Source organism: Muntiacus reevesi, chromosome 22 (genome assembly GCF_963930625.1).
Source record: "Muntiacus reevesi chromosome 22, mMunRee1.1, whole genome shotgun sequence".
Classification (NCBI taxonomy): Eukaryota; Metazoa; Chordata; class Mammalia; order Artiodactyla; family Cervidae; genus Muntiacus; species Muntiacus reevesi.
Window position 1 is genome coordinate 34,290,537 of NC_089270.1, and position 13,479 is coordinate 34,304,015.

At 32.1% G+C, this 13,479-nt stretch overlaps 1 protein-coding gene across 5 annotated transcripts in view; it reads left to right on the top strand.

Annotated features, from left to right (window-relative positions):
- The window catches only part of EPHA5 (EPH receptor A5), a 367,698-nt gene extending 356,228 nt beyond the window's left edge, over nucleotides 1-11,470 (top strand). For all 5 annotated transcript variants that reach the window (XM_065914341.1, XM_065914337.1, XM_065914342.1 and 2 more), the window contains one exon: nucleotides 6,976-11,470. In XM_065914341.1, coding sequence (XP_065770413.1) covers nucleotides 6,976-7,081 — 106 coding nt within the window. In that variant the 3' untranslated portion in view covers nucleotides 7,082-11,470. The remainder of the gene's footprint in view (nucleotides 1-6,975) is intronic.
- The last annotated feature ends 2,009 nt before the right edge of the window (nucleotides 11,471-13,479 follow it).

Consider the following 13,479-nt stretch of genomic DNA (forward strand, 5'->3'; position numbering starts at 1 on the left):
TTTACATGATTGCTATTTAATTTTTCAATAAAATTGGTCATTTTAATTTATTAAAGTCATTTGTCATTTTATATTAAAATGATACTGTAGGTATTTCTTCTACCCAATGTCAGATTACTTGTAAATATATAATAAAACTATTTGCATTAAACCATGTCTCTCTTTTTATTAAAATAGCAGAATACGTATAACTCTATGGCTGATTCGTGTCAATGTATGTCAAAACCCACTGAAATGTTGTGAAGTAATTGGCCTCCAACTAATAAAATAAAATTTAAAATAAATAAATAAACAAATAAATAAATAAAAAATTTAAAAAAATAGCAGATATACATGTATATATTTATATCCACTACTTTTTTGTTTCTCCTTAACAGAATAGTTATAATCACTAATAATGGCTTTTGCATTAATTCCTCTGTTTTACTTTCATTGGGGCCCCCAAATACTATAAATATGTTGAATATTTTACATTATGGTTTCACTTTTTCTTATTTTGAATAATTCCTTTCTGTTTGCTTTTCTATTTTCCCTTCCGTTTCAAAGCTCTCTCATTTTGTATGTTTTCTTTCAAGACTTAATAGCCTCTCTTGTCTTGTGATGGTCTGCAGCTTGCTTCTATTTTCCTGTATTTTTGTCTGGTCAAATCTTCTCTACATGGGTCAGTTTCTTCTCTCTCTGTTGCTTTGATAGCACGTTGCCTTCTGTATTGCCTCCTTTCAGATATTTTATGTTTTAATTTATTTACTCTGACCTAAGAATAAGGTGAAATTAAGAGATTTGCCAACATCTTCCTGTTCAGAGAATGTTGGTCTCAATGTGTCAATTGCTTCAGTTTCCTGGGACTATAAATACCACATTCCTTACTTGGAACTGAGCCAGCCAATCTTAAGTGAAGTCGATTTATTGGAGAATCCAACACATGTCTTCTTCTTTATTGTGTTTTTGACCACATTTTCCCCCTATTAGTAAGAACATATTTATCAAAATGTTATGTTAAATAACTCACAGAAGAATGAGTGATCAGTTACTTGTTTGGTCAAGAATTAAAAAAAAAAAAGATTATATGTGTATTTTGCTTGCTCTTGACCAAAAAGAAGAAGAAAAAAAAAGCCAGTCATTATTAAGGACTATGACAAAGGAACTAAAATATTAGTAAAGACAAAGACAAAATCTTAAATAGTTAAAGATTTATTTCTACATGGTCTTTGTTGTTGTTTAGTCACTAGGCCCTGTCTAAATAGTAATTTTATGTAGCCTGTATAAACTATAATGAAATAAGATATACAAGTATTATTGCCAGAGTATAATTTTGAAGCTGAGAACTGGAAAAATATATTCATACTTGTAAGAAATGCTTGGAAAAAAAGTTAAAATTAATTATTATAAAGCAAATGACCAAACTGCCATTTACATACATAAGAAAAATATGTTATTAATATAATTTGTGCCATCAAATTTGTTCTCATGATGGATTTTGAATACGGAAGAGGAAACAATTATAATTTTTCAGAAGCACATACTTTGGTGACAATTTCCTTCATAGTTTAATTTTATTTATGTTTTTTTGGCTAGCACATATATGTGAGACTTGATGTGGAATAGAAATGAAATATTTTAAGAACGTAGAGCTAAAATGTATTCAACGAAAGTGGCTTTCAACTTCAGATGTTTCTGTCTGCTGTTCTCTGTGCCTAAACTGGCTGTTCTGTGTACGGTCCTCATATGACAACAATTGTTGTAGCAGCAACGATGCAATCTGTACTATGGTGTTTAAGTGCAGGGAGTTATGGTCTACAGGGGAATCTGTGGGCTTGAGGTGAGTTGCACACTGAATCCAAATATTGGAAATAGGGACGGACAGTATCTCAGCTGTTTTTTAAACTTCTTGTCAGATCAGTACTGTCAACTTTTGATTATTCAGAAAATGAATAAAATCCAGTAAACTTTATTATACCAATCGTGTGTAAGCTGAAGCAATTCCTATTTACTTGTTTATTAAATTAGGGTCTTCAAATGTTAAAATTAAGTGTCACAAATCTAGAGGCAAAATTTGTGCACACACTCAAATGGAGAATTCCATGCACTGTATAGCCCATGGGGTCACAAAGAGTCAGACATGACTGAGCCACTTTCAGTTTTACTTTCAACCCAAATTTAACGTATCGATAAAGTCATTATGCAAAGTTTATTATATGCCTAAAGAACACGTATGAGTACTTACTATCCTCTGTGTTCTGCGTAAGTACGCTAAAACATCCAGTGTGACCCTTACCAGGTCTCAGTCATTGAAACTTATAGCTGGGTCATGGTTAAGTCCTCTCTTGCCAAGATATATGTATACCTTGTACAGTATATATATAATGATTATCAGGATTATTCAAAGTGAACCAAAAAAAAGTCCCAAATATACAACTGCCTCATAAAACTACGACAATAAGAGTAAACACTGAAGCTTAGTGAATGTTCATTAAGCTCTCTTCTCCCTTCTCCTATCCAGCCTGTGTTGGTGGGGCTAAGTAACCAGTGATATGGCTAAAAGATGTGTAAAGCAGAAGGGAGAAGAACGTAAGGGAATGTTTCCTCTACTAGTGGATAAATTACATCCTGAATAATCAAGAGTTGGCTCCAACATCAACTAAACCTCTTGTTTAGTTTCTATTTTTCATTCTGCCATTTAACACCATAATACCAGTGTTTTCCATTATTTTCTATTAGGAAATAACATTTGAAAAAAAGATTGGAATGTTGTCACAACAAGGGCAGTTCATTATACTTACAACTTTTCTAAAACGAATCATGTCTTGTTGACAAAACTATTTTTTATGTAACAATATTAGTCGATCATGTTTAGATTCATAAGCCTATGCTGAAATTTAGTTTATCATCATTAAATTGGCTTTGGGTATTACTTAAGATTACACGTGGTCATGATAAAATTAGTATCATATATGTAAAGGGGACACACCTAAAACTTTCCCTTGCTACAAATCCTCCTATATAGATAAATGAAATGATTAAAATAACACATTTTCAAGTATTTTTTTCAAAAATAATTATAGAATAGCACCTTTATCATGTAATGGAAAATACTTTTATTTTTATCAAATTTCTCACATTATTACTGTTAAATAGACCATTTAATAGGTGCTTTAGGAAGTAAAATGGAAATTATTGGAAATCACAAAAATATGAAGCAAAGCTACATTAAAGAAAATACCATAATGTATTTATCAATATTGGAATAAAGTTACTTAACCTTTACGGGAAACATTTTCCTAATACCTTTTTAATTCTCATTTGTGATTTTAGTAGGAAAATATTAAATGGAATTTTTAAAGAACTAACTTTGCTCCTGAGAACAGATTTAACTGCTTGAATAATCTTGTTTGTCCCCACATTTTCAAAATCACTTTGTGTAAAGGTAAATGTACACTGCAGCATTATAATCATGCTACTTTCTAAATCTCTGCACATTAATTTGACAGCTTTTGAAATGACAGGCCAGACCTCAAAAACAACATTCCATTAAAGACATGTAATTTATGACAGTATGTAAAACTGAGTGCTGTATTTTCATAAATCCATTTATCCCATGGAAAGAGTGTAGATAGAGGTGGGAGGTGAAATGTAAGAAGAGAGTGGAGAAGGATAGAGAATTTCACTGGTATGAAATTCTGTATGAATGTTAGGGGATTATCAGGCCATAAGATGACCCTAAATAAAATTTTGTGCTTGGGAAAATTTAAACAAATTTAACTTAACATCTAGATACATGAAATGTTCTGAAGAAGGTCAGGTTTTATTTGCCTATAAACACAAACTTTCTAACTGTATTAATCAAATACAATTTCTTAAAATATTCATTCTTTAGCATGATATAGATGTCATGAAAAATGTAAATTCCCAAAGCACTGAACCAGATTCTTTCTTGTGGTTATTTGCAGAGAATGAAGTTATATGTAGAAATATTAACAGATAAAGACAGTGGAAACAAAAATAAGTCAAACTAATGATTTAATAAGAGGCAAAGCAACCAAGAGTTGGAATATGGAATACATACACACTTACACCCATGTACCACACTCCAGAAACACACACACTTTAAGGTTTCTGTATTATACATGCAAAGTTCACCCTGTTTGAGGAGGAAAGTCTGTAATATTTTTTCAGGTCTTTCAGAATAACTGTAATAGCTATTTTCAAAAACTCATTCTTAATAATTGGATTAGCCATATGGATTCTGCAGTTTAAGTATGTATATATTAAATCATTGCTTTCAAACCTTTGTCAGAACCACATGTAGGTTTATAAAACATGAAAAAACATATGTTTTAAACTTTATTTCAAGTTCTAATTATTTACATTCTTTAGTAGAGATTGACTGCTTTCAGGTTAAGAAACTTTATCCCCTTTTCTCCTGACTTAAGTCCAAAACTTGGTAGTGAGCACCCATAAATTGTCTTCATAATTCATAATACATGTTACATGTGGAAATATGACAGTGTTAATTAGCCCATAACTGTAGTTGCCATGAAGTATAGACTGGATTACCATAGATTCAGTCAAATAATCATGTGTTTTGTTTCCTTCATTAAATATCTTCTTCCTTTTGGAATTCTGGATATTTGATGTTATATATACAGATTTTTCATTTCACAGATTAATAAATGTCTGCATGTAATTTAAAGTTTTTTGCTCAATATTATATCTCAGAGAAATGAGAAATTGTTTTCTCATCCATAAAAGGAAATTAACAAAAATCTATATCATGTTGCTTCTATATTTTCCTAGCATATAGGAAGAGGACATTTTAATTGTTACCTATTTTATTATATTTATCGCAATGTTTCTTAGCCAAGGGAGATTTTTCCACTCAAGGAACACTTTGCAATGTCTGGAGATATTTTGTCTTGTTACGATAAAGGGCCAGTGGCCATCCTGTATTTCTGGGATTTAGTGAGATCAGGTAAGGCATGCTGGTAGATGTCCTTCAATGCACAGGGTAGGCCCTACAAACAAAAAATTATCCAGCCTGTAATTTTAACAGGGGCAAGGCTCAGAAACCCTGGTTTAATTGAAAAAAGACAAGATTAAACTCAAATCTCTTCTGTTCCTGTGTTAGTCTGCCATTAGCTATTTTACAATCTATTCAAGCCTAGTGAAATTCAGTCTGTCTGACTCTTTGTGACGCCATGGACTGTCTATGGAATTCTCCAGGCCAGAATACTGGAGTGGGTAGCCATTCTCTTCTCCAGGAGATCTTCCCAACCCAGGAATCAAACCCAGGTCTCCCTCATTGTAGGTGGATTCTTTACCAGCTGAGCCACCAAGGAAGCCCATTCATAACTAACAATAGTGATTTTGTTTAAACCGAAATTTTACTGGTTTTTTTTGTTGATGATTGTCTTCCTTGCCTCGTTATTCTTAATTTTATTATACTCTGGTGTCTTGTAACTATAATAATTTCTAAATTAAATGTTTCACATTTACATTCAAATAAAAAAATGTTTCCACCATAAGTGTTCATTGCTTTTTCTTTAGCTATTTGCCATTTGCTAAAACTCTCATAAGAAATCAACAAAACATAAAAGGAAAAAGACACCTAGTGTATTACTTTCTGGTGCTACTAAGTTGCTTCAAGTCTGCTATTCAGTTGTGTCCAAATCTTGGTGACCCCCATGGACTAACCGTAGCCCACCAGGCTCCTCTGTCCATGGAATTCTCCAGACAAGACCACTGGAGTGGGCTTTCCTCTTCCAGGGTATCTTCCTGACCCAGAGATCAAATCCACATCCCTTAGATAAATAATATTTCCAATACTAATCACATAGAACTTAAGTACCCATTTATTAAATTTCTATCCTCTGATAATTAAGAGATTTTTTGAGTGTCCAAAACTATTCAGTTTTACCTATAATTCCAGTGCAATTGTATCCAATTCTAAAGAATTCTAAGACAGTCTGAAATTAGTACATTTACTGAATGCAAAAATATCCTCCTTTTAGCATAATGTGTTAAGCAGAGTAATTATCTAAGGAAATCTAACATGGCAAACATTTTAAAATCTTGTCATTGAAAAATCTTGAATCACTAGTGCTCATTTTTTTAGTAATTAACATTATTATTTGTCAAACATATCTGAATTATTATATTTGTCAAATGCATATTTTGGGAAAATAGAATTCCTGGATATCCTGTGAAACAATATTTAAAAACCATGAGCTCTGGCTTTGAATGCCAAAATATGCTATTAGTTTAGGAATCTAAATATTTGTAAGTTTATTTTGAATAATAAGCTTGTTAAAAAGAAATAATATAAAAATCTTTTTTGAAAAGATCTCTTGATAGCGTGTAATCTTCAGAATGCTCCAAACGCCAATAGAACCAAATATATTTGATAAAGGAAGAAAGCTGTGCTACTTTGGATTTCAAGTAAAAAATAAAATATTTTAAGCGTTATCAGAGCAATGTAGTGATGATTATCCCCTGAAGATACCCAATATACAAAATGATTGTGCTGACTTGAGTCATTTGAAAAGTTTGGTCTTCAACTGCTTAGCTATGAAATTTTTTAAAGTATATTTTATGCTTACTTCTTTTAGTAAAATGAAAAGTGCTCATTCATATTGTAGGTCCACGTTTTCAAAACCATGCAATGAGATTGTACCCTTTAAATTAAATATTTATTGGGAGAATGTTTGTTTTTTCCCTGCTCTGTGCCATCTGAAAAATCATCCAAAAGGGGAGGGCAAATATGTATATCACTTCTTGTTGTAAATATTTTTTGACTGTAAACAGATTTTAAGATACAATTTTAGAGCCTGCGTTTGAAAATTGGACCCCATATATCTAAATTGGGACTGTAATCTAATTAGCGTCTGCAAAAGGTTTGCCTCTTTGCCAACGTGAGGTATTGTTCTGTGCTAGAAACTGAGTCAATACATACATCCAATGTGTGCTTTCTTCATGCAGGGATTTGAGACGGCTTGGAGTGACTCTTGTTGGTCACCAGAAGAAGATTATGAACAGCCTTCAAGAAATGAAGGTGCAGCTGGTCAACGGGATGGTGCCATTATAACTTGTTTATTGTCACTTCGTCAAGTGAATGACTCTGCACTTTGTAAACAAGCTCTGAGATTTATTTTAACAAAAAACAAAGGGGAAAAAGGGAAAACTCAGTGATTTCTAAACATTAAGAGAGCATTTGTTTCAGCCACAGAATTTGTAATCAGTGTTTTACTAAGATCTCTTTATCTTCCTCTTGGTGTCTTCATTTTTCATGAAGCAAATATAACCTGCATGGAATAAGAACATGAAGTTTAAACACTATCTTGTATTACAACAACAAAATCCTTCTCCCTACTTCTACAAAATTTTATACATGAAATATATAACTATCTATAGCACCTTTTTAGACTGAATGAAGGCAGCCCCTTTCAAAACTTCCAAGAATCTACTTGAAAGGAAAGTTTGATAGCCATCTGTAGGCTAACAAAAGCTGCAATTTACTGACGTTTACTTCAAGTCTTAATTGTCTACATAAGTGTATTGAAGAGCAATATGGTTAGATAATTTCTAAATAGATATCTTCTTTTGTAATTTTAAATGCTGTTACACAGCGTTAAGTTATAGAAACTAGTGTATAAATATGTTGCTTGATCAAGGACAAGTACAATACAGGGTGTATATTTATTTTTCTGTGTTATAAAGTTTACTTTTAGTTGCTCTTCTAGATACTACTAGGTAATAAATGTGTATATACTGTATAATTTGCTGTATACCCAGGAATCAATTTACGTTGGAGTTTTGTGTGTGTGTGGCTTGCACATATGTGTATTACCATTCAGCTTGCATTGTTAATAGTATTTTAATTTTAGCAACATTCAGGAACAAGCATTCCAGGGTATATTAGAAATAGGAGAAATAGGGAAGCGGTAAGACAAAATCTAACAAAAGCTTGTGTCTTTTTTCCTCTCATGTGTCCAAAAGCTGCTAAATCTCTCTATTCAGTAACAGGAAATGTCTATAAGACTAAATCCCCTTTGGTGTTTTAAAAACATTTTGTGATATCTGTGACAATGCAGTTCTTCTAGCCATTAATCTTGCACCCCTGTAAGAAATTTCACCTTTCTGAGTCCCAGAAAATATCTTGTCAAGCAAAGTTGACACCAAAGGGCACATTTTCAGCAGGATGTAGAAGGATTTAACTGTGCAGACTTCTGTTAATATTGTTAAATCCAGCACATAGCACCAAGCATCACTCCTAAGTGTTAATCCTTTGTAACCATTTCCTTTGTGGCCCAGCTCTAGAAATTTTGATACTAAAGCAGCAATGGAATGATGTCAAATACATCCATATTTTTTTTTTTCCTTTTAGAATTTTCTCTATGGCAAGACTTGACCAGTTTTATTTGTTGATGGTTGTTTTTTCCTTTGGTTATTTTATCTTGTATTCAGTTACACTGAATTGATCTTGAGGAACCAATCTAAAGTGCTATTCAATTGGCTTTATTAAGAAATATAAAATGTCCTATGTACATGCTATGTACCAAACTTGGTGAAGAGTGATATTTGTGCTGTAATGCAAATTAAACCATTTATTAGAACCTGAACAAAACTGAGCTCCTTGGTGGAATAACCAAGTTCTTTTGTATTATTACTTTATAAATCATGAAATGACATGATTTTTCAAGGAGCACAGCATTTAAACAAAATGCAGCCTACTTCAGATTGTCAACAGCAATAGTGTATTGGAGTAGCCTGGATTAGTGACATCCATAAGGAACATACTTGCATTATATTGTCAGTATTCCCTCTCTCTCTCCCAAACACCTGTTTCAGTCAAACATTAGCATGTAAAAGAATAAATTCTTCCTTTTACCCTACCCACCTTCACTTAAGTGGCTCTTTGCTAAAGAATATAGGGGGGGACAGGGAGAGAGTTTTAAACAATTTCAAATGATATACTGAGTCCTGTCCAAATAGAGCTATAATTCTTTATGGGTATATACTGTACCATGGGTCCACACAGACTATGCTTAATTATATTAGTTTAGTGAAATTTCTGAAGAAACTAGAGATGGATACAACTTTGTCTTGATGAAATCACAAGTAAGCAGGCATCACTTTTATGAAAGATGCATTTGTTCATTTCAGGAAAAATAGTAAACTAGTTCCTTTTGTACAAAATAATCAGAGATTGTGTTGCAGTTATTGAATTTTGTAAAATCAACCTAATCTAAGTGATAAAGTAACAATTGAGAAACTTCAAGTAAGAATATATTTGTCGATTAAAAAGGTAAATTACCATAAAATTAAATTTGATGGACTGGCCACAGTTACTTATACATAACAAATATATTTAAATTGTTCTCCAGCTTTATGTGTTCAAAGATGATTGCAAGGTCAGGATGGAGTGTATCTAAGCAACTGGAATTTGATGTTTTAATGAAGGTCTTCTCTTTTTCACAAGAGAATATTTTAAATTAATTTTAATTAAATTTGTTTGCTTCTTTTGCCACCTTGATGTATATTTTCAAAAGTAAATTGAGATGAAAGTTAAATAGACACATAGCTTTCATCCCTATCTCAATTTGGTTGAGATTTTCTAAGGAATGTCAATATGATTTTATATGAGGTACTCCTCCTCCAAAAAGAGAAAATAATATATTTCTAAAATATTTGTTCACCACTGGATATGTCACCAATTGGGAAGTGCCAATCTCATCTATAAATGTGAGAAGTGGAACAAGGAGAGAAGCAGCTTTTGTGAAATACAGTGAGGCAGTAACCCAGGGCAAGGTTTGACAAATCTTGATTGTGTGATTTCTTATCCTTTTGGTTAATATTGTCACCCAGCAGACAACCAAAAGTAAAACACAGATTCAATAATTTTAGTACATAAGATTTGTCAAATTAAACATAGTGTTATTTTAACAATAGCAATACCTTTAGACCAGTTTTCTCAGTATTTAACTTTGAAAAAGGTGTACAAGCAGGAAATAATTTTCAACTTACTGATGCCTGTTGAAGTTGCTCAATGACTAATTTTATCAATCATAATTTGTTTTCTAATCTTGCCATTTGCTCGCATGTAAAAATGACATACTCAGTTTCTCTTCTTGGCCGTTGGAAATGTGTGCATTGTATGTTAAAAGGTGAAAATTTTGATTTTCCCATTTAAAAAAAATTGATGTAGCATGTGTTTTATTTCTTGTGTTTTAATCACCAAGTCAGTATTCTGAAGTTGTAGGATTACTGTAAAAATTATATTCTAATATTCTATCTAAACTTACATGTGATCAGCATTCTTAGTTTTAGAGTTGCCAAAACAATACAGAACATCCTTAACTCAGTTTGTAAGAGTTCTAACCAGTGCGCAATGGTGAAGAAATAGTTTCCTATCTCAAGTTTAAATGGAAAATTAATATCATTGAGCACTTAATGTGTTTGCATGTCTGCTATTTAATCTTCATGTGAAAGTTGAAAGATTTTTTTTTAATCACCATTCTTTATCCCATGTAAAGTGGGCTCTCAGAAGCACAAGCAGAGATACTTACCTGTGGAAGACATTTTTTTACTGTAATTGTGCATTGGATGGCAAATGCCAGTTGAGTCAGATGTTAGAAATTTACTAGATGTATGATGTTGCGTAGTAGAATAAGACTCTTTTCTCATTTTGTTCTTTCTAAAAATAAGAAAAAAGAAAGATAAGTATGATAGTAAACTGTCTTTGATTATGTCCTGCCAGATGTGTAACCTCAAAATAAAAGTAGGTACAATAAGATGATGATGATGATAATGAATAAACAAAGTGCTAGTTTTATTTGCAATTAATAACTAGAATAAGTCATCATTTTTTCAACTCTGTAGCACAGCTGGTTACATTGAATATTTTCTCTATTATGCTGTTAATTATATAGCAATGTATCAAAGAAGAAATAGATAAGAACTTTCTTTTCATTTTTTGTTGATTTATGAAAAAGTCTTTTTACACATAGATGATTGAATGTTATTGTTCAGAATGACCACATAATTATTGCTTAGGGAAAGACACCAATTCTTTTTTTAAAAGAGTCTTTTATAATAATCAGAATCAAATGTCATTTGTTTCTTCTAAATGTAAGTGAAAAAAGTTGATGGTGGCAAAATACGTCATGTTTATTCAGGCTGGGCTGTCTTAACAGTAGAAGTCTCAGTGGTCAACATATTTGTTCTTCTTTAGACTGCTCTTAGTTTTTAATTAATTATTTTAAAGTGTGTAAATTTCATTTATAATAGTCTGAGGATAAAACTTAGACTCAGTCATTTATTAATATGTTTATTTTAATGTTTTAGTTTCAGGCAGGTTATAAGCAACTGTATAGAGTTATTTTATTCTGTGTTAGGCACTGGGATGGCTCAGATCCATGCCTCAGCATTAATTCAAGGAAGAACTAGCATTTCTGTATTTTTTTTTCTCCATTTGAAGTTCTCTGTGCATTTGGTTTGTGTACATGTTTTTTGTAGTGTAAGATACAAAATTTTATATTTTTTCAGAAAATAAAAAACCCTTTGAATACAGTTAATTCCAATTGTCATGCTTTACCCTCCCCCAAAAGACTTTAAGCTTGCAGTCTTTGTATAATGATTTCAGTTCCTTCTGATAAACATGTTGGGATTTCTTATGCTAAATATTAAAATGCAATCAGCATCCATTCCCTCAAAGACATATTCATGAATCTTTGCATTCAAATATTTTTTGCAACTAGAGTTTGACACTGAGATTATTGGACACGAACATAATTATATGAAACCTAATTAGAAGTTTGTGACAGTGTTATACAACAGTACTAAAAAAAAAGGCAGAAAACTATGTGTACTATCTGCAAAAAGACTTTCTGATGCCTTTCTCATCAACAAGCGTGTGCTTATGGCATAGGGTGGAGGGGTTGCATTCTTGCAGGACTGTCATTAAATGCAAATGCTCCTCTTCTCTGTGTATTGTATCATGCTGGCCTCCTTCTGTAAAGAGCATAGCAAATAATCTATTGTATTCAAGGGAATATTTGTATTTGGTTTGCATTTACATTCATAAAAAGTAACATCACCATGCCTATGGAAATAATCCCTAACCCTTTTGCCTGTGCAAAAAAAAATAATAATCACTATGACAAGGGATAATATTTGCCATTTGCTTTACTCTTATGTGAAGACTATGAGTACTTTCTCAGCAAGTAGTCTAGTCTTGTTCTCGCTGTGCTACAGAGGTATAAAGATCTTGTGATAAAAGAAATTTTCCTGCAAGTAGACACTCTTGACCAGGTTGAAATGATGGGGTGGTGGTGGAAAAGCTAATTAGCATGTAATAAGAATGCACTATTTTGTATTACAATTTTTTACACTTACCTTTGAGGTACATGTTATTGTCTCTGCTTTACTGATAAGGAAACAATGACTCAAACCAGTTAAGAAATTACCCAAGGTATGACTTCTCTTCAAAGACAGGATGAAACCCACATTTATTTGTGACCAAACCCATGTACTGATACTTTCTACCACACTATTCTGATTCCACATTGTGCCATGTACATAATGGATTAATTTAAGCCAACCTGCTAATTTAACGGATGCCAGAACTAAAGGTTAGTGATAAAAAATGATGTTCACACTTTTCCAAAGCAAAATGTAAACCTTGGCTGGAAACCAGAATCCGATGGATGACATTTCTAACATACTCAGTTTTTAGAATAAACCAGATTTTGGGAGTCAAAAAACTTGTTTTTCCTTATTTGGATTCTTCCACTGAGTAGTAACACAATCTAATTCAGTGTATTTTTCTAATATATGTTTTTTTTTCACCTACAAGCTTAGGAAATTGTAATAACGATATATTACTAAATTCTATCTATGATATCTTAACTTCCCTATAAAATGTTGAAGTTTACAGGTGATTTACTATCAAACTGTTACTACCAAAAGTAAAATAAATTGATACTTCTGAAAATCCACAATAGCCAAATTTAGGAGTTTTATATAAAATATTAAATGCATTTGCTTGAACTTAGCACCTAAAATTAATAAATTTGGATAAAGTTGGCAGAAATGCTGAATTATAGATGACTTTTTTCATAGCAATAGCTTTTAAATCATCCCTCCACTTTTTTAATAGTTATAACAAATACAAATAGGTTGGGATTATTAATTTCAATTTGAGGTTTCTTAGTAATCCTGAATTTCCAGAAAGTAAAACTCTTCATTCAATGCTCACAACAGCTCTTTGAGACATTTATTCTGTTTCACTTTTGATCAAAGGCAGAAATGGAGCTTGTGCAAGGTTAAGTGATTTTAATCTGGATCACATAATATATCCCTTCTGTCTTTTAACGTTCACCTCTTTGCCCCTGAATTTCAGATGATGCTCTCCTGCATGTTTTTGAATCTGCTCCATCCACTGGTCCTACTCCTGAATACCCTCAGCTGTCCATATCCCTAACT